The 23,209-nt window shown below is 35.1% G+C and overlaps 1 protein-coding gene across 2 annotated transcripts; it reads right to left on the bottom strand.

The window, feature by feature from the left end:
* Positions 1-544: 544 nt before the first annotated feature.
* LOC128994667 (protein phosphatase inhibitor 2-like) lies at positions 545-21,296 on the bottom strand. 2 transcript variants are annotated; one of them, XM_054419365.1, is made up of 5 exons: positions 20,831-21,296; positions 15,625-15,804; positions 14,265-14,356; positions 12,334-12,502; positions 545-1,915 (listed from the first exon to the last, which is right to left on the bottom strand). In XM_054419365.1, exons 1-4 carry the CDS (start codon positions 20,935-20,937, stop codon positions 12,339-12,341), a joined length of 543 nt encoding a protein of 180 aa, XP_054275340.1. In that variant the 5' UTR covers positions 20,938-21,296; the 3' UTR covers positions 545-1,915; positions 12,334-12,338. The 2 variants fall into 2 exon arrangements, with proteins under 2 accessions (XP_054275340.1, XP_054275339.1); XM_054419364.1 differs by lacking the exon at positions 545-1,915 and having other exon boundaries at positions 11,058-12,502; positions 20,831-21,295.
* Positions 21,297-23,209: the final 1,913 nt, after the last annotated feature.

The raw sequence follows: 23,209 nt of genomic DNA on the forward strand, positions 1-23,209 counted from the left end.
TTTGAGGGAATGGTGTTTTTGGCCTCTGGGGACATCAAAATGAAAAAGTAAATCGGTCCCAGGCCTAGATCTTACCATGAGAACTACGGTAATCGGTAATAGCTGCTTCCCTATAGGGAAATTCGCTAAAACTAGTTCATAGGTATGTATTTAAAATTATTACAAAGGTATCAGTCTATAAGGGACACACAAATGTTATCCTGTATTTGTTTTTAATTCTTTATCCATGTACCTACATTTAAACAAATGTTTTGAGCTACATAAGTTATTCAGGGTGATTTGATAGTGAAGCAATAAGAAATAACAACCATTTTCATGCTTCATATTTTCCTATGTGATAACTATGTTTCCTGAATTCTTTATATTTCTCAAAAGAAATTTGTTTAATTTATTTTACAAATTATAATAATGCTTAAATTATATCATTATAAACTATTATGAAATAGAAAAATTAATTTAATTAACTAAATTATAAATAAACTTACAAATTATAAATTATACTTAGATTACCAGGTGTTGAATAACAATTTAAATATTTGTGGATTTGAATAGGATTTATTAGATAAAACATACAGACCTTAGTACACATTTTTTTCATACTGACTATTCTTTCTCAATTTGAGAAAGTTTTTATATCAGGGTCAGCGGTCAGGATTTGATCTCTTTCAGTTTTGATGGCATCCATTTAAATGAAAAGTAAAGTAACTAATGTAAGTAAAGTATTTAATTATTACCTGTATTTTTTTGTAACTTTGACCTTTGTAACCAGCTACGTAAGAAAGTTTCGTGTTTAGGTTTTTGAGATTCAAGGTTAGATTTTTTAAAGTTTCGGTTTTGAGATTCAAAATTTCTGGTTTCGACCATCACTAGTTTGCTCATTTTCGAAGGAAATTGTTTTCAGTAGTTTCCTTTCCTTATACCATGAAATGTAGCTCTAGAACCAGGATTGGTCCGGTTTGTTTCCTTTCCGTGTCCCGTCCATTTCCTTTACTACGTAGAGTAGCAGAACCTTAAGCAATATTTTTTTTAACAGTATTAGTACAATGTCATAACCAGTTATGTACTGGATGCAGAGTTGCGGGAAAGTATTTAAAACAATGTTTGCAGTACTAAGGCCTTTGATACAAGTGAATGAGGCATACTTTTAAAGTACCTAATTTGTTTAAAGATGTTTTAACATACAAAAACTCAATATTTTAAATTGAAAATAAAATAAATATCATAAAATTAAAGTATTCCTATAACGGTCCTGTACTTGAATCTTGCTGTAGAGTAGAGGACATGTAAAATGCCCGAATGTCCAATAAAGATTGTCAGAAAAAAAATAAACAAACAAAACAATCAACTAACAAACTTAACTGTTAAGATTTGCAGGATCAGCTGTTAAAGCAACTGAGTTGTTGGTTAAAAACATCCAAACCTCTTTAACAACTTCTACACATTCTCATTTAATCATTCTTCTACTCACGAAGTGTAAAGAGTGTTTGATAAATTTTACTTTGCATACTTTTACTACATTACTTTGCATACTTTATTAAATACATTTTATAATCACTGTTTAGTTTTACAATCATTCAGATTTAATATTTTTATACAGTTAAATAATTTCAGACACATAAAGAGACGTACACATTCATAAAATAATTGCCCTAAAACAGCCAAGTTTTCATCCTTAAATGCATTATGTACAAATAGACAAATATTAATATGAAAATCTATCACAGGAATTATTTAAAATATAATAAACTGCCGTAACAACAGAGACATGAGAATGGCTTGGTATTGCTGAGATCTTGCATTGACATGTCTCAAAATAGACTAAGGTAAATGGAAGTCTCATCGTCTTCGGCATTTGTTGCAACAACAGCAAAATATGTGGACAAAGTGTTTGGGAGCAAACAGGCACTTCCAAATGCTGAAACAAAATGTTTGTGTTAGTAATACTGTCATACACACATATAACACAAAAGATTTTGCAGATAAATCTGTTCAAAGTTTGGCTCATGTTTTTCCTAGTAGTAAAATATAGGCTAAAATATTTAAAGAATGTGACTAATTTTTCCCAGAACTGGCCAGTATCAGAGGGAACCCCCATGAAATAAAAATATCCACATACTGTAATAAGAGATTAAACTAGAAACGTTGAAAAATGTAAGTGTATGAAACTAAAACATGAGCTTTAAATTTTAATCTTGAAATTGAAACAAGTAAAATAATTTCAGTCATACATATTTGATAAATCTGGATCCAGATGACATTTGACTACAATTGATGATGGACTAGATGTTTCATCTTCATGCTTTACCTTCCCAGAATCACCTTGGAATTGGGAAAGAAAACATTCGCGTATTGGGTCTGATGATGATTGGAGTGTCCAATCGAAATCGATCACCACTTACCATCTTTATATTTACCGTCTTGTGAGTAACAGTATAAGCGTAAATATATGTTTTAAGTGTTATAAGACGTTTCTTTTATTTACTTTCCGTAAGAAAAGTTTCTCTTATTTTGGATCCACATTGGATAAACCACCTATCCAGCAAATGGGGTTTAAAAGAGATTAGTGTTTGGTTGTAGATAGTACTAGTTTAACTGACAATTCTTGTTCTGTAAAACTGACAGGTATCAGAGAAACGCTGGCCAATAGACATGTTTTAGCAAAACCATCGTTTGGACCATTTCTTTAATATATAAAAATACCCCCGCCGCAGCTAACCTGCCGACTAAGCGATTCTCCATTTGCCTGAATTGATTTTCAATTAAATGTATTTAATTAACATTATGTTTTATGAGTACCTAGGCTTGCTGCAACAGGGAGGGTAAAAAAATTGTGTTTTTTAGTAAAATATTAATAAGTTAGTATAAAATAAATAAATTTACCAAGTTTGATCAAAATATATCCATAAACAAGCAAACTACAACATTTTACAATATTTTCCATAAGAATAACATGGGAGTTAAAAAAATTTTTTTTTTGAATTTTCTCCGTAACCAATAATTGTACAAAAACATTTTGATATATTACATTATTTGTTTTTTTTAAGCTCTTTAAAAAGGTCTGGTGAGAAGAAGGTAAAAAATTGGAAAAACTAATTTTTACCCCATAAAACCCCATTCCCATGGTCCGATCATGCTGGTTCGCGAACTCATTCAGATTTAACCCGCCTTACACCTTCAAACCAAATTTCATCAAAATCGGACAAAAATTACTCAAGTTATCGTGTTCACGGACATATATATAGGCCTATCTAAATCTCTCTCTATATATATACATATATAAAATTTGAACGGATGGTGTTTTTGGCCTCTGGGGACATCAAAATGAAAAAGTAAATCGGTCCCGGGCCTGGGTCTTACCATGCCACCTACGGTAATAGCTACTCCCCTAAAGGGAAATTCGCTAAAACAAAAACAAGAGAAACATACAATTGCTAGAAGTAAACTTTAGGTAGGCCTCTCCCACCAAGATCTGCCGCAACTGGTGAATCACTCATGTCACAAAACCAGACATTGAGACGTAACCAAGACGGGAATCAAATCCTCAGTCTACAAAGGTGTCTCCCAGCCGAGGGAACCATCTTTTTGACAGTTCAACCATTGATCAAACCTACTATCCCAAACCTAATAATCAACAACAGCCCAAGCGGTTTTTTTTTTAATTTTTTTTTTTTAGGGAGAGGAGGGAAAATGCTTTTACGCACACAGGTAGCCAGCCTGTAGTGCGAGACTCCTGAAAATTATCAGACTACTCACTAAAAAAACCCCCTCTACTCTGTTGGACACAGACCTGGAATTGTTTGTCACATTACTTCAAGTCAGGCCAACATGTGACCTAAGCCCTCAGGGCTCGCACCGTTTCTGGCATTTAGATTCTTAATGACCTACACCGCATCCCGGTCAAGGTCGATCTTCTTGGCGCGGAGAATACCCTGGATATAATGTGACACACAGGTCCAATTGTCCTCACCCTCCGTCATAATCGGTATGACCGTGTCCACCGACAGCAGTCCTATTAATTGTTGAGCCTCCAGGCGGGGCCTTTCCCAGCGCTGGCAGTTGAAAAATGTATGTTCCACGTCATCGAGAATGCCTGTGCAGTATATGCAGTCGGGTGACACGGCTTTGCCCATCCTGAACAGGTAAGCCCAAGCGTAGTAAGTTGGTACCAGTTTAAATTAGATTACTAGACTAGCTTTCAGCCCATTTTGTGTCTGATATCACTCTTTGAGCTTGGATTTTGATTTCGCTACTACAGCTGAGTATATTTAATTTAATATCTTTGACCAAGTAATTTTGATCGTTTTCCACACTGCTCTACTTCTTTAACCCCTTTTTATAGAATTCTGCAACTAACAAGCTGTACAAAGATCAAGTTTAAGAATGTTTAAAGCCAAGCACTTTTTATCTAAGACAAGTAGACATCTCATTCCCTTAGTAATTCCCTTAACTCATTTTTAAAATCACTGGTAGTCGAATTAAGCTACTAACACAGTGGGCTGATGAACACTAAATGTCTGGTCATACGGCTGTATAACTATTTAGACGACTTCTTCATCAGCCTCGTATGTGTTAACTACATGAAAGTACTTTCGGCAATTAGATTGTATAATTAAATATTTAGAAAGCTTAATTCTCTTCTAGGAAGTGCAGTTGAACCTTTCAGACCATACTGTGTTTAAACTGGAATGTATTTTTTATACTGTAAATAATGACATGCATTAATATAAACTAAACTTTACATACCTCGTCTTGCAATTCAAGTATAATGTTTGAAGTCCACTACATGTTATATATGTTTCACCATATATGGCATTCTCAAGTGGTTACAGAAACATTTTATCCTATTTGGACTCGTCAACATGTTACTTCAAATACGATAAAATTGGATAAAATGTTTCTGTAACCACTTGAGAATGATAACACAACTTACTGAAATATATGGCGAAACATATGTAGTGGACTTCAAACACTATATTTGAACTGCAAGGCGAGGTTGGTATGTTAAGTTTAGTCTATACTACGCAGTTCAGGGGCTACAAAATGGAATTTAATTAGTGTAAAGTATAACGAACATTTTAGAGAAACTGCTAGACAAAAAGCAAAACATGCATTATGTGTAGAATTTTTTTTTTCAAAAAATAAAAAAAACAAAGTCTATTCAGAAGCTATGGTACGTTTAAAATATTAACGATAGTATTCCCGACAGTATTAAATGATTCCCAAGTTAAAAAAAATAGCAATAAGAATAATTTTGAAATTAGAACACAACGAAACAACCAAAAACAAATTCAAAGAACTGAAAATTTTAACGGTATTGGCCAATTTATTTACGACACAATTATTCTAGCAAAAAACTGCTTGAGCACCTCTGAGACAAGTTATCACCCATACATCACTCGGCATAAAATAGCTATTTACCTTGCAAGTGTAGTAAGAGCGTTTTTACATCACGCAGGTGAATGTTGTGCAACGAGCGGAAGCGAGTTGCATAATTTACCGAAGTGATGTAAACACGCTCTTGCGTAACGTGTAACGTACAAGATTTTACCTGACCCGACAATATACAGGAGGTTACGAACAATATTTTTCATTATCCATTTCACTCATCTTCTAACAGTAACGTTCATTTACAAACAAAAGCTAGGTTAGGAAAATTCTTCAAAACATAACAATAAAATTCAAGCGCACAGCTGATTTCTAGCGTTGAACGTCATTGGCTCCATAGAGGTATATTTTTTAAAGTTAAGCACTCAATGTTATTTAAATGGGTTTCATTACATCACCGAGTGAGTTTTTTTCAACTTTACATCACTCGAGAAGTAACGAAGTTATATACATCACACTTGGGATAGGGAAGTTTAACATGGCGGGTTAGGTAAAATTCCTTATTTCAAGTAAACATAAATTAAAATTCTATGAAAAAAAACATCCTATTATAGGATTAAAATTGTTTAAGCATCTTCCTAATGAAATCAGAAATGAACAAAGCAGGAAAAATTTCATGAGAAAACTAAAACTTTATTTAGTAGAGAAAGCGTTCTATTCCCTGGAAGTGTATTTTTCCACCTCCCCTCTTAGCGTTAGTAATTAATTCAGTTTTGATTATTTTCATTTCCTGGTTCTTGGTTTTTAATGTAGATAATGATCCAAGATATGCAAATTTTTAAATTATTAATTTAAGATAGATTTAGCTGACGCCATTCAATGTACAAAGCTGTACTTTATGAATAAAGCATATTTGATTTGATTTGTTTCCATTTGACACAATCAAGCGCGATTGTCAAGTGCTAATACACACGTTTCAGTGTTTTCTCATCAGTAACTGTCCAGCCATCACAGTGAAAATGTCATTGAGCAGTTCATGCATGTTATTCAAGTAAAAATGTGATCTACACTTTTACACGATAGTCAAACATATTTATTTGTAATTTTTTTAAGAAATACATTTGCGTCAAAATACATAGAAAAGAAAGTTGTATTGGGTTTCTTTGGTTTTCCAATATCTTCTTCAGTAAATCACTGGCATGATGTACGTACGAGTTCCGAAGCTAATTTTTTAATGATCAATTTATGCAATGGAGACGCCACCTAGGGGCGTATTGTAACCCAAGTAGAGTGTAGAATGAAGTTAGGTGATCTGTGTAGCATTGTTACTGACTAAGACCAGCTGTTTCACTAGTCAGGACCCTTTATTAAAAGCTCATGATCAAGGACAGCTGGGTCCAGTATCGAACCATCAACAAGTCACACATTTTATTCCAGATAGTTTTATCATGTGCAATGGGAGGGAATTTAGAATTTTTTTTTAATAGTGTTGTTTGATACTGTCACACAAAAGTTACGATACCACAAATTTTGTGAGTAATGCGAGCTGAAAATGCTCACTAACAAAAAATTAGACCAGTAACTTTAACATTTTAGGACATATGCTATCAAGAATGCGATTTGTTATTGGGTCAGATCATAAATAATGACAAATCGTGGGTGAAACTAGTCAACTGTGAGGCAACAATCTCTTTCAGTCTCTGTAGAGGGGGCACACAAAATGTCCCAAGAAATTGCTTGTGCACCCTTATCCAACAAGAAGTTTAAGGCTTTATTTTTGAGTCATCGTGTGGTTCTGATTGACATGTGCCATCTAAAATGTGGTGCAAAAATACTCTGAGCAAAACTGTCACAACTTGACTTTAAACTTTGCACAACCTTAGGAGAAGTATTCAAAACAAACCAATAGGAAGTTGACATCCTAATGTTTTTTGCATGGAAGTGCCCCACATCACATGGACAATCTCCTTCATGCTCAAAATGAAAGATATTCCCTCATTCTCCCAACAGTCCAGCCCTTCCTCCTAGCGACATTCACTTGTTTACGAAAATGAAGACATGGTTTGTAGCACAGTGCTTTGATAACAACTACAAGCTGCAGTTCGGTGAGAGATCAAGGTGGTAGAAATCTACGATGAAGGAAATTCAAAGCTTATCCAATGTTTTTTTTTCAATTTGATTGGCGACCATGTAGGAAAGTAGTAGGCTATTTTATTTGCGCTTTTAAAATAATAGTACAATTTTGTTATTTATTGTACAGCACTTCTTATTTTCTAAACAGCTCTATATTTTTTGGAATAAAAATTGCATTCAACATTTACAAAAAGTTACATGTTTGTTGACTGGCTGAAATCAATTTTGACAAAGATAGGCCTATAATTGTAAAATGTATAATATCAGTTATCAGTTAACTTATTGGGCATATCTATCTTTCTAAAGTACATCTAAACCACTCTGTTCTGTTCCCATGTTCTCATCCCCATTTCCCACCAAGACTTCAAATTCTTCTGGTTCATCACATTTCAATATTTTCAATGCCAAGTATGAAATCCCCCTCAGACACTTTTTTAGCATCTCAATAACATCCTCTTCAAATTTCAGATCGTTTGGATTGGTAATTTTAAATTGATAACATAAAAATAACACAAAACACAAAATGTAATCACTCACTAACAACCACGAGAATACTAGAAAACACCCGGTATAGATCTTTAACATTAACAAATTACGTTTTCCTACAGTCACCCGACAAAGTTGGCTTCCTTGTACTGTTTATAGTACAGAAAGCTGTTAATTGCTGCATATTTATACTTTGCCGTACGGTTTATACTTTGTCGTACGGTTTATACTTTGCCGCACATCAGGATTCCAACGAAACAACACAAAACAGCGTGGTTCTATTATGCATGTAATCCGTGTACGCTTGGAAATAGGTTGGCAACACTTAAAGATAATAATACTATGAGCAGCTGATTGACTATTATAACTACGATTTAACCTGTCATTTCGTGTTTATAGTTTCGGTATTTCTGAACTTTCTTGACTTTTAAACGTTTTTAAAACATTCCTACAATCTTAATAAACAAGAAAATACCTTTAAAGCATTTTTTTTTAGGCGCGGAAACCACTTCAAATTACAAAAACATACGGAACTATATTCCCAAAACGCGGAGCACATTTCTTGCCGAGGAAAAATAGCGGAGTGATACGGACCGGGTACTACTTTCTCTAGGGCACCTATTTGTGTTGCCAGCTGAACCTAAAAACGTGTTGTATAGTGTTTGAAAGACTAATTATTTATATGCTTTATAGTGACTGTAGGAAAAATATAATGTGTAACACGAGTGCAAAAGGCCTTTGCTGCACTCGAGATCATTCCACACTCGCCTGTGGCTCGTGCGTAAACTTTGCTCTTGTGTGCAGCAAAGTGCCACTTTACCCACTAGTTACACAAATAACTATTTCGGCCCGAAAGTAAACAAGACCATATGTTAATTAATGTTATTAATATAGGGGTTTTGTTTACTTTCGGGCCAAAAATGTCATTTGTTTATGTTTATGATCCATACCGTTATTTTTCTAGTATTCTTGCTAACAACCTTGTGCAAACTGACAGTTTCACAATATTCACACACTCTATGGTGCAAAATAATAGCTGAAACAGCAGTGGAAATTATTATTGCCAACCCCAAATACAAAATAACCCATTTATAATGCTGTATAATGTAATGTTTATTTTCATATTAGCCCTATAAACAATGTAGCCTACATCAATTTGTTCTTTGGACGGATACATCCGTCTTAAGCCCAGAAAAGAAATTTCTCGAGACGAATATATTCATTTCCCGCCCGCAAGGTAAACGGGGGTTGACTCCATAGCCCAGGAAGAGTTAATATTTTGATGGATAAAAGTAAGACAAGGGAAGGAATAAGGTTGATGGAATAAGCTGTCCAAAAGAATACTCTATATTGGCAGTGTTCATATTTTGTGATTACCGCTATGGGCGGCAGACGGAAATATCCGTCGTAGACCTTACGTTTTTCTTGGGCCTAAGACGGATATGTTCATCAAATCAAAATTTACTTTTTTCATAACTTTTGTATAAAAATCAGTTCAGCGCTACGGAAAATATTGTTAAGATCCATAAATGATTTCAAGCAACATAAATACAAAACATAACCACTTTAGTTTTTTTTTAATTTTGGCAAAAAATTAAGCTCCAGCTTGCCACTTAATTTAGTTATGTAAGGATTAAATGTTTTGATCAAGAATGAACGATGTAATGTGATGTTTTTTACTAGAGGTAAACTTTTGTCATAAGGGTGACGTAGATTTTGCAGAATGATGTGACATTGGCAGCTAAGTGTGAAAAACAAGGCAGGTGCTCATCAAGAATTAGCAGTGATTGGCAGAACAGTGATACATCTGAATATACTGAACAAAGTTGATGCAAAAACTGAAATCTTAAATTCAAATTTAAGGTTTTGATTGCCAACCATAGATTACTATTATAGTACATTAAGCCACTAAAATAGCATAATAGCCATTATTATTATTATAGACATTAAAATAAACAAGTGTCCATTTATCTGTGCAACGGATGTAAACAGAAAAGAAATGTATCGCTTTTTAACTAGTATTTTTTTCTAGTTAAAGTACTTTCTTCATGGTTTCATTCGAAACTCTATCAAGCCTTTGTTGTTTCATTAAAAAAATTACGATTAAGAAAATCATTGTCCACTAAGTCATAGAAAACTCATACGTTCTGGCTTCATCGCATGGCGAAGTCCAGTTTGGTCATAAGCCAATTTTATTTGTAGTTCTCAAAATTTCAATAGCTCAATATTTCTCAAGGAATCCAGATTGAGTGCCCCTCTTAGCATGAGCATTACAAAGATGGGTGTTCCGTAGCTATGCAAGATATTAATAGTAAAAATAATATATATGTTTGTTGGTACATATATTTTGTTTAAAAGTGTCAGGTAGTCTTAATCTGTTTTCTTTCACACAATACCAGTTGAGCTTAATAAGACAGAAAATAGTTATTTGTGTAAATAGTGGGCGAAATGAAAAGTTTCTCGAGTGCAGCAAAGGCAGTTTGCACTTGTGTTACACATTATATTTTTCCTACAGTTACTATAAATCATATAAATAATCAGTCTTTCAAACACGTTTTTACGTTAGGTTAAATCCAAACATTGAACGAAATGGGAAACGCTGCATCAGCTGATCGTAGTTGTAATATCTTTAAGTGTTGCCAACTTATTTTCAATCGTACACAGATTACGTGCATAATAAAAGCACGCTGTTTCGTGTTGTTTGGTTGGAATACTGGTGTGCGCCAAAGTAAGGTTTGCTGTACTATAATCTGTGCAAGGAAGCCCACTTTGTCGGGTGACTGTAGGAAAAAGAAGTTCTATCATACTTCATAACCTCTCAAAAAGTAAAAAGGAAGTAAGAAAAAGCCCACCAAGTGCATGGAATAGGTCAAATGCTCAATCTCAATCTCATACCATGATTCTATTTTGAACCAAACAGAGTGATTTCAAGCAAAATTTCACTTCATAAATAAAATAAGTTAATGTAATTTCTTTTTAAATAACAAGCACGTTTAAATCTAACTTTTTTCAAAGTTGGAGTAGGTAAGCCTTTTTATTCAGAATACCATTTAAAAAATATATAAAGGACCAGTATATGATGTTACAGTAAGTGAAATAAAAATAACAAATCATAATGTTTATTGTTTATTTTATATATTTACACCCTATTATTAGTTACAAAAACTTAGATTGCATTACAGTGCTAATGCAGAAAATGACATGGGGTGAAGAAAAGCAAAATAAATAAAAGGAAATTGAAGTTGTGCTGTTGCATAACTAGTGCATTGTGAAATCATAAAATTTAAAACTCTATGATACAGCTATGTACAACCTTTGACTATTGACAAACCTAGACATTCCATCCCCATGTAAAAGTTGTTGCCAGTTTTAAAATCAAGTGGACATAGTTGCAGTGAGACAGATTGGGCTGATGTTAACTACTGATTTCAGTCAAATTTGATATTTAATATGCAATATTTATAACCAAGTCTAACTGATAAGACGACTTTTCGTAAGCTATAGCATCTTTCTTGTCACATCAACTATTTCTGTACAAAAAATACCCCCGCTGCAGCAAACCTGCAGACAAAGCGAATTTTAACTTGTCTGATTGGACTTTTGCTCAAATATTTCTATAAAACAAGACATATTCATTCCCTATTTAAATAACATAAAAATTAAAGAACGCTTAGGTTTGCTGCCACAGGGTGAGTAAAAAATGTGTTTTTTGACAAAATGTTAAATGGTATCGGATTAAATAAATAAATTTGCCAAATTTGATTAACATAATATCAATAAACCAGTATATACAACAGGTTTTTTTCTCTACATAAGAATATCATGGAAATTAGAAAATAATATTTTTTTTTAATTCTACACGTTTAGTAAAAATTTGAAATTTTAATTTTTTATGAGAAGTTTGGAAAAACTAATTTTCAAAATTTAAAAACTTCCTGGTTTGCGAACTCATTCGAGTTTTTCCTGCCCTACACCTTCAAGCCCAATTTCATCAAAATCGGACCAAAATTACTCAAGTTATCGTTTCACGATCGTATATAAATAAAAATCGAAAACAAATTATTTTTCTAGCCTCTGAATGACATCAAAATGAAAAAGGTTGTTGGTCCCTGGACTAGGTCTTACTGTGCCACCAATGGTAATAGCTACATCCCTATAGGAAAATTCGCTAAAATAAGGTAGGAAATAGTAGCACAATCTACGACTGGCTCACAGAACTATGTTCTTTTTTAATATAAAATTGACAACACTGATCCATATAGATGGGATGTCTACTTCAGTCTCAAACAGTCAATGATACAACACCAATAAATAGATTCTTTTTTACAGCATAAATCAGAAGCTGTAAAATACACAGAGACAAATATTTTGACAAGGCCTTCTCCCAACCTCTCCTACTTGGTTGTTCTCGAATCGATGTTTGTGTTTTCGCTTTCCTTTCCTTTGTCATCATCTTCTTCCTCCTCCTCCTCATCATTGATGTACTTTCGGGCCATTTTAGCTGCCAAGAATTCGTTGTAATGTGCTTTTCGTTTGGTTTCAAAGGCTTTCCGGAGTGCTACAACACAAAAATAGTTTCATGGCTACAAGTTGTTACTCAAGTAAAAATTATACTGTGGTAGAGGTTAAAATATCAAATTGAAAGAGTGTAGCATTATAACAACAACTGAGGTAGGTAGTTGATATTTCTATTTACAGAGTGGTCCAAAAAGAGTGGTCGGATTTGACTTGCGTAAGGTATAGTGTGAGGGTGGGGTGGTGGCCATCAATACATCGGCTATTGCACCCAGTTTGTTGGCTATCACACAAACGTAGCGAATGTCTTAAAAGGGTTGTATTAAACAAATTTCAAATATTGAATATGCATTTGATTTATTTGTAATTATTTATTTTTCCTAATATAAATTTATTCCCATATTTGGTTTTTCTGTATTTACATTACGAGAAAGTTATTGGTTTTGCCATTACTATTCTACCGGCCATACAGTTTATATCAAAAGCATAAAAATAAGCAATATTTAAGTACGATAGAACATTGCCTCTTTGATCTATGGTAATGGTAAGTGAGCAACTTTTTTACAGTAGGTTTAGAGACCCACATTATTATCTTCTCATTATTATTCTCACCCAATTGCAAAGCACGGACATAGCAACTAGTAATTTAAATATCCAAAGAACTTGTCTCGAACATTGTAATTCCGATCAGCCATGAAAAATAAAGCACTATCACTTAAGTAGCCTATACTAGATTTGTCTCTCCTGATTTAGGGTAAATTTTAAAATGAGCCCTTTATACTTTGGTTATATTACCAGAGAATGAACAGTTAAGCCCGGGCTGCTTGATAAAATATTATTAAATATATAATTCTGTATATTGTTTGCACAAATGTGTCTGCACACTAGCCAAGAGATGTGCCCAACCCGAGACTACACACACACACTACTTGTAAATCACACATCTATCAATTCTCAGTTTGTCTAACCCATTGTGAAGGAAATTTTGCTTTGGTAGGCCTAAATGTTTTTTCACCATCCTGAATTAAAAAGGGAATGAAAATATTTCCTTTAAACCGTGCCTCTCAAAGCCACTTCATAAACTTTTTGTACTTGTTTAAAAACACCTCATAAGCCAAAATTGTCTCATCCCAGCCATTACGTTATTTATATTTCACCTGCCACATACACAGAAAACTTCTATGTAGTTTAATTCTGTGAAAATTTCTCATTGTAGAATATCCAGCTCCATTAGCCAAAACACGGTCTGAAGTAACCCCAGTAAGACTTCCGAGTCTAATAGCCTAAAATGTGTACATAGCTGTGCACACAGGTCGAAAGAGTCTCCACATGCTCAAATTATGCACGGTCGCAGACATTTGACGTCTTTTGCTTTTGTTTAAATCTGCGGTCCATACGCTCACATGTAATATGCACAAACAAATTATAAGAGATGGACTGGGATTTAATTTATCATTAGTTTTTTTATAAAGATGATAAATTTATTAAGGAGTTTATACATGGAGTTATTCAATTGCAACTAACAATATTAAATCAGGACAGCATTGTTCATGACAAAATTTAAAATAATCCTGGCCAGTGATCTGTAAATCATCCAATCAATAGGGCCAATTTTATAGTTCATTTAAATGTATTACTTGGTTTCTTTCCAATTCAACTTGTCTAGTCATAACAAAAATGGACAGCCTACAATTGTAGGAAGGTCCTCCAAGTTTTTAGTACGTTAATTGTTTTTTAACCATAATTATTGCAAAACCAACTCATTTGAAACTACATAGTAATGAAAGAGAGAAATTTGTGTTTACCTCTCTGTTCTTCTGTTTCCTCTTCCTCCCCTTCACTCTCTGATTCTACAGGAATGGAGCATTTCCTCGGCTGCGCACTACCCAATCGGATCCTGGTTGAGCATAAAAGAGCATTACAAAAATGTAATTTTACTCTAGACATACTGATTTTATTTGTAGATCATTTTAAAACTCAAACAGTTAATATTGAATTTGAATAAAATAATAGTACATTGAATCCCCAACTAATCGAAATAAAAGAGGCAATGTTGTTTAGCTCAACAAAATCCACAACTGTAAGCGTAAGCACAAAATCTGAATCTTGGGTTTGTGTCTTGGTTTAACAGGGTGTGGTTAAAGGGGGGGGGGGGTTTAATGTAGCAGTCTTTTTTAGAAATACAGTAGAACCCCTCATATCCGACCATGACAGGACCGGGCCATGGTCAGAACGGCCAAAAGGTTGGATATCGGGAGGAGCATAACCTGCAGTCTCCGCAACATGGGTAATCGTCTCCCTTGGACCTCGGCAACACCCGTGAGGTGAGCTAACTTGCAGCGTCTGCGACCTCGGTGGCAACACCCGTGAGCATAAATTGCATTCTCAGCTACTTCAGTAATCTGCTACGGCAACACCCAGGAGCTTAACTTGGAGTCTCCGCGACTTTAGTAATCTGCTCCCGCGACCGCAGCAACACCCGTTATTGGCGACAGTGGTGATTGTCTGTCACGATTATGGCAATTTCTGCGATCGGTTTACCGATCCAATAGGCGTTATCGCCTTAGACAAGAAAAAAAGTTTCTCAATAGACAAGTTTATATTTTTACCAAATTGATTAGTGGAGTGTAACAGTTTTAAAAGATATGTTGTTTTTGTTAAAATTTCATTACTGGGGAACAAGTAGTTTAACAGTAACAAAGAGTGTTTCACACTTAACAGTTAATTATTGAGAAACAGCAGTACTTTGCAATTTCGTATTTCCATATCAATGTTTGATGGTACCATTTGTTTTTTTTTTGTTTTTTTGACAAACAAGCTACAGGGAACGACTAGATGTAAAAAACATTTAAGCTTTGCAGATTTTCTAGTGAAGAAGTGCTTGTTCAGTCTGCCCTCAACTACTCTGCTTCAAAGTTGAAATACCAAAATGAATCATACATTCAGAATGAATTGAAAATCTTTGGCTTACAAAAAGGCATTCCAGTAGATTGAGTTTTTTGAATTATTGAAAGTGTTGAAGTACTAAAAGGTTTTTCCCCAAGAGAAGATTGTAGGGGGGCCTACCTCAGTAATTTTTATCTCCAAGGTAAATTGTACAATTTGGTTGAATTACTACCTATCAGACAATTAACAACCAAAAGAACCAACAAGATAAGGACGTACTTGTCAGCTAACAGCTGGGCATCAAGTTCATCAACATCATCATCCTCTGGCATTCTTTCAAAAGGAGTTTTTGGCTCATCCACCTTCATGTGGCCGTAGTCTTTATCTGCCGGATGAAGTGTAGCAATAATGTTCATTTCGTCCCACTTTGTAGCTTTGTTTTTGCACATTTTCCCCTTCCTGAAACACAGGATACAAATTTTTTTATAGACAAATACAATGATTATCAAGGTCCAAACAGTTGACCAGAAAAGTACTGAAAACAACGCACACAAAGGGTTAGGTAGTAACCACAGAAAAGTATGGCCCATCATGTAAACTATCTTATGTAATATATTGTTTCATATTTACTCAGCAGACTTATATCCCAAACAATTCATTGATGGAATTCCTAAGTCCAGGAAACTTCTGTCTTCAACTAATCTGTTTTGTCTATGAATGAAGTTGCCTTCAGGCTGTAGGACAATCAATGTAACGGGTTGTTTTTATTTCTACTTCATTTATGGTATCTACTTAATTTAAATGGCCAAATAAAACTTTTATTTTGCTGATTGATGTCTTCCCAACCTGAATAAATAAATATAAAACATCTACTGTACTTAGCCCTCTGCTTGTTTACGTACACAGTTGTACCGTCGATAAAATGAACAACACAACTTGCTACAAGTTAGTAGCGCAACTCCGGGTGGTAGCAAGACTCCCTGCCTGGCGCAGCCCTACTATAAAGTGTGAAAAATGTGATGTTAGCTTTTGATGAGAAGTTTTCACACCAGCAGAACTTTGTATTTACCATTGATCCTATACAATAGAAATCCTCATAACCTGCCACAGCTGGACCATAGACTAACCAACACAAGTAGACTTCTCATCCCATTGTAAATTTTGAAGCACGTTTTTCGTGTCTAGTTTATGTACGTGACACATGGGCACTAGTGTCGACGAAACTTTGTTTCTATTATTTTGGGGTTAATTTCTTGATTTGTGCTTTACTGTTGGGTTATATAACTAGGGTACTAGTTATTGTTTATGATAAGATCGTATTATTTGGTTAAACAAGGTTTTAAATGGCTGTAATAACGGGAAACAAATTGTAAACAAAACACGAACTCTACATAAACCCTACAGAACTAACAATAAAATTGTCTTCAGCTGTTCCATAAGGATGAGAAATCTACTAAGGGAGTATGTTTTATCTATGGCGGGACTAAGCCTCTGGCCAAAAAACCCGACCTCAGCGATAGTTTGTAGGCCTAAGTTATCCCAAATAAAAATGTGTAAGTTAATTATAAATTTAGTCAGAAGAAAAGTTTGGTCTCTTATAGAAATATATATTTAAAACCAATAGAAAATGTAACTTAACTAATAAGTTAAACTGTTTCAAGTTGCCTTAAGCTTTATATATTTTAGGCCAGTCAACATCTCTTTAAATACGCAAAATCATCTACTACTCTTAAGTTATGTTGAATGTCTCCTTGCATGTGGAATTTGGTACTTTGGTATTATCCGGAGGCCACCCTTCAGCGCACTGCGGCGGTTATGTTAGGTTGGGTTATTATGTTTGCAGGAATTTCCTCCTTTCGTTGTGAATCGAACGATACCAGATGAGTCATACTTTCGCACTCCAAATCTCCTCCAAGTAGACCAAGGTCAGGTTGGTGACCGGAGCGGGTGCATCACCTGTCACCGCCTGTATCTGGGGGTAGCCTATTAGGCGGGCGAAAGTATGACTCATCAAAAGTATCGGTTAATTCATAACGATATGAGGAATGTCCTACAAACATATTTATGATAACCCAACCTAACATTAACCGCCGCATCGCACTGTATACCTACTTGGCGGAGTGTAGTGCGGCGACGCATTCAACTCAATCCTCACCAACATCGCTGCCTTCTGGGAGGCAGAACTCAAACACCGCTAATCGTAATCATGTCAAATTTGGACAGTAATTCAATTAATGTATGTTCTTTCCAATTATGTTAATTTTAGTCTCAGGTAAAAAATCCACGATTTTGGGACACAAATTTAAAACAAAAACCGAATAAATTTTTTCGGAAAGGAAATGTAGTAAAGGTACGGTACACATTTTTGTAAAGGCAACAACATTATAGGCCTAAATTAAATGAATTATTAATTGTTCATGGAAAATGATTATTAGCCTACTATAAATCTTTAGCCTATATTTTTTAGAAAAAAATATTTTGTTATTCAAAGCAGTATTTTATAGCCTATTATTTTTCAAACACATAAAACCCAGATACTAACTATAGAAAATGAAAGTAAATTTATTCTCATAGGCCTACATGAATATAAATAAATATGAAGGCAAATATAAATAAATAAATATTTTTTGTGTTTTATATAAAATGCTGCTGCGCCTTTTTCATGTGGCGATCAAATTGTTTCTTCCCTATGGTGCAAAATGTTTCAAAAACGGGCTAAATGTAAACCTCAAATTCAGTGGAAGTCTATACTCAGGAGGGGTAGCAGATTTTTATTACCCTGGAATTTTACCCCCTGGGCGTACGTGACTTCACAAACCAGGGGGTAAAATTCCGACCGCAAACTTTTGAGTTTGAATTTCGATATCAGTTCAATGGATTAAACGCGGAATCAAACGTAACTTTTCATGGTTGTGAATTTAATCAGAACACATCAAATTATAAATCCTAGAGTGTACGGGCCGGATTTTTACCCCCGGGATTTTTAGCCCCCTGGATTTTTACCCCCTGGCCAGATATGTAAATTAGTGAGAAGGCTATCTTCATTCAGTTTTAATTTAATAGTACCCTAAACATTTTATTATTAAGTAGCCTAGTCCTACCTTAATTTATTTATAATAGGTATCAACTAATCAAACAGGTTTTTAATTTTAATTTTGAGATTCGAGTATCAGGATTCGATCTTTGAAGCTAACTGTTGTAAATATGACGTATAAACAAACATCAGAATGGTAATTGATTCAAAGAGTTCTTTAACGATTTATTATACAACCGTAGTAAATAATGTTTCTCGTTTGTATTGTAACAATAATAAAATATGCCTTATTGTTTCCTTGCGTAGAAATTTTCACCCAATAATCATTTAAATAAGCAACTCAGTTTATTTTACATAACTTATTAACCAACAGGGGGTGAAATTCCAGAGGGATAAAATTCCGGCGACCCGCTCAGGAAACAGTTTACTAACTGAATATGTACAAATTTACAACTAGGGTAATAATAATATCATTCAATCAAAGTGATAAAGTCACACGTCACACCCGCGATATTCGTTGTTGGTAAACAGTCAATAAAGTTCTCAAAAACCGGCTAAAAATAATGTCTCAAGTTTTTAAAAGTAATGTCACATTTCAGTCAAGGCACAAATAATAATTAATATCCAGTTGACTAAACATTTACAAATTTACAACTCATAATCACGATATAAACTAATTCACGAAAAGTAACAGTTGATAACTTGAGAGTGGTTAGTTTATAAACAAAAACATAACCTCTCTTAGAGGTTATGACGATTGTTGTCATTTAGTCATGGTAATATTAATATTTATTTAGGCCTATTAATTTTATTTATTAATTTATTTTATTTATTTATTTATTCACACAATATTTTATATAAGGATTTGTACGGATTGAGTAGAATGGCGGTAAAATATTGTACCTCACTCGTCCAAAATGTGTTTAACGGACTCGTATGGTAATCCTATTTTCAGGACTAGGCCTAGTAACGTAACATACTAGTGTAGTGCACCATAAAATAATATAAGTTAGGAGATTTCTTCCTTGATGCAGTGGTACCACCTGTTTCTTTGAAGACTAAAATAGGCCTATCCCTTGCTATAATTTTTTGAAACATACCGTTTTTGGCGTGGTTTTTTTTAATTTGTCATTAACTTAAATAATTTATTGTTTTTGGAAATAGGCCTAGGCCAATACTTATCATTGTGGGTAGACTTCCGTATCTGTTGGCACAAACAACCGAATGAAAATATCAATCAATAAGTTGTAGGCTAACAATTATTCCATTATCGTTTGGTTAGTTAGGTAGGGTTAACCTAACCTAACTAATTAAATCATAACTTATATCGAATGAAACAATCAAATAAACAATATTTTTCAATTCGGTTGTCTGTGCCAACAGATAGGCTACGGAAGTCAACCCATTAAGTTATTGTTTTCGCAGAGGATACGCGACCGGTAACCGGACGTGGATTAGGCGTCCGGCAGTTACTGTCATAACCTAACCTAACCAACCAAACTTGCTGATAGTGAAAAAAAACAAATGAAGGTTAAATTCTCTTCATAACATAAAATTATAAATGCCAAAAATTCTAACAAAAGATGTAAGTTACAGTTAAGAAGAAATTACATTCAAAGCAAAATCTGTGACAAAAAGTTAAAGTTACCGATGGGTTTCGAACCGGGGACCTCTCGCACATCAGTCAAGCACTCTATCCACTACACCACGAACACTGATGGCTGAAGTGGCTGAACATCGTATCATTGTGGTAATGGCGTTCCGGGACCCCCTACCGGACGCCTAATCCACGTCTGGTTACCGAACGCGTATCCTCTGTGTATTGTTTTTATTGATTTAACATCAAACAAATCTTAAACAAATCATAGGCCTAGGGTACAGTCTCTTAACTGGCCTACGCTAATAAGTTATTGATTGAAACTATCAAATTGAAAACATTGATTAATATTCGATAGCCTATTTTAAAATATACTTAGGCTATCTATTATAAAATTAAACTATCATAACCTAACCAACCAAATTTGCTGATGGTGAAAAAATCGCATGAAGGTTTAAGTTACAAATCGAATCGATAGGTAGTTTCAATCAATATTAACATAGCACAGTTAAGAAACTGTAGGCCTGCCCAGCCTTGGCCTAACTTAACTCAATTTGATGTTTATAGGCCTTTAATAGTGAAAAATATTAATATAACCTACAGGCCTAGCCTGTAATCGTAACCGTACCCTGTAAATCAAGCACTGGGTGGGCCTATCACTAATGAAATGAGTAGGCCTAGCTAGGCCTAAGGTATGTTACCGTATGTAAGTTAGAGGCAACTGCCTTCCTTGAGAGTTTGTGCAGCCCTGTGGCCCAAATATTAAAAATAAAAGCCTAAAGAATCATTGAAGAACTTGGAATGGTTGGGACAATTTTAAATTCGTCTAAGTTAATAGAAAAGTTTGAACTTACTTTTGAGGAGCATCTGGAGCTTCAAAACTTGAAGAAGTTTTTAATATTCCTTTGGAAGGTCTCTTTTGCAAATTTTCCATTGGATCAACACTGCTTTTTCCAGCCATAGGAAGTACTTCAGTACTTAGGCCTATCACTATTCAATGTTGCCTAACTTAGGCCTAGGCTAACTTGTAGAACAACGTAGACTTAACTTAAGCTACTAGGTACTGCAAACCCATAACTTGACAATATTTTTAATTGGCCTGAAACCCAAAGCAAGAATAGTAACTTATGTTTATTGCTCACTGTGAAACCTAGAAGTCACTAATTTGCAGTTCTCAAAATTTAGTAATGGCATTATTTTGAAGAAAAAAAACTTAAAATGTTCAGTGTTTACTGAAGTTCCCTCATGTTAAAATCCTTTGACGCCTGACGGACAGTGTCAGTAACTTACTTCTTGCTTCTCACTCAAGATTCAAGCAAGAAAGTAAGGGTATCGGTATCAATCAACATCAATCAAAGCGAAAGGCAAGTAAGTTGAAACTGGTCGCTGTCGCTGTCGTCAAGGCGCCACCGCCACCACGTCAAACCACCTTCTAGGTGTTTGGTGTTTTGGCCAGAGGCGTCAACCTTCAACCGGCAACCACAAAAAAACCGTGGTGGCACTGGTGGCAGGTTGACGACGTTGACGGGTACATACACGTCTACTCGCCACCACGGCAACGTGCCATCACGAGAACTCGCCACCGCACATTTATCTGAGCCACTCACGTCAGTGAGCCACCACGACAACGTGTCGACACGGCAACCCACCATGGTGGCGGGTTGACGTATTTTAAACCTCCATGTTGTCTTGGAGTGCACGTATGCGACAACGTGCAACCCCGTCAACCCGCCACTTCTCTTTTACGAGGTGGTGGGTTGACGTGTGCGTGTACACTCAATATTTTGGTGCCGTCAATCCACCACCTCGTTATTATATACGTTATTAAATTATTAAATTACATTATTAAATATATAGATTGTTTTACCACTAGATAATAACTGAACAGCACTGCTATTCCTACATCTATGAATGCATACATAATTTAGGCATAGGTCACTTGAAGTCACTTGAGGTATGGCATCATATAGCCTGGGGCTCAGCAGCAGACTACCTTCTACAAAAGCTACTAATACTTCAAAAAAGAGCTGTGAGATCAATTGAACAACTGCAATATAGGGAACACTGCAAACCTTTTTTCACAACCAACCAAATCCTAACTTTACCCTCCTTGTACATCCTAGAAATAATGAAATTCCTAAAAAATGACCCCCCCCAAACCAGAAACAACTGCCATAACTACAACCTCAGAAATTTACAGACAAAAACTACAATCTACAACCACACAGACTCACTAAAACTAGCAGAAATCCAAAAATAATAGGAACTAAAATATTTAACACACTGCCAAACAACCTGAAATCAATAGATTAAAACACCCTTTTCTTAAAAAAACTGAAACAATACTTAATCAACAAACCCTACTATAGTCTAAATGAATATTTCGAAGACCACACACCCTACAACAATACATAACAATATCCAAAGAAGAAAGAAAAAGAAAAAACAAGAATTTTTGACGGTAGGTCTCAACGACTATGGAGAAGAGGACCTAGGTAAAAGGTAAAAGGTAAAAGGTAAAAGGTTCCCGAAGTTTATTTAAAATGCCCAGAATGTCACCATAAACGATTTCATATTTTGTTTAAGAGGTTGGTGGCCTCTTTAACCTTGCATTTGCCCGTCCACATAGACTAAAGATCTGTGCGTGGAACGTATCCAGCAAAGAAAAGGGTGAGCTAATACAGTACAAAGGTGAACTGTACAGATAAAAGTTTGTGGCAGTGACCAGGATCCGAACCCACGACACTGCTACCTTGGGCCCGAAGTCCGCGACGCTACCAACTGAGCACTGACTCACCTAATATAATGTTTAATGGTTTAAAAGCATGTGAAAAATAACAAGTATGAAAACAATAACTAATTTTTTCACATCCACCAGTACTTTGTAAGCTAGATAACAAATTGTCATGTCAATTGCAAAGGTTATGCATTTTATAATGCACGGGCAACGGCCGTTTTTGCCAACGAAGGCATGTGGGTTGTCGTCTACGCCCCATGTTTGTTGCCGTCAACCCACCACTCCGCACGTAAGCGACAATGTGCCACCACGTCAACCCGCCACCACTCTTTTACGAGGTGGTGGGTTGTCGTTTACGCTCAATGTTCGGTGCCGTCAACCCACCTCCTCGCACGCAGACGTCAACCAGCCACCACGTCAACCCGCCACCACACTAAAGAGGTGGCTGGTTGACGTGGATGAACACGTCTATGCACCACCATGACAACTTGCCACC

Source organism: Macrosteles quadrilineatus, unplaced genomic scaffold, assembly GCF_028750875.1.
Source record: "Macrosteles quadrilineatus isolate MER2022 unplaced genomic scaffold, UCM_ALF_1.0 Scaffold_5__1_contigs__length_97177068, whole genome shotgun sequence".
Classification (NCBI taxonomy): Eukaryota; Metazoa; Arthropoda; class Insecta; order Hemiptera; family Cicadellidae; genus Macrosteles; species Macrosteles quadrilineatus.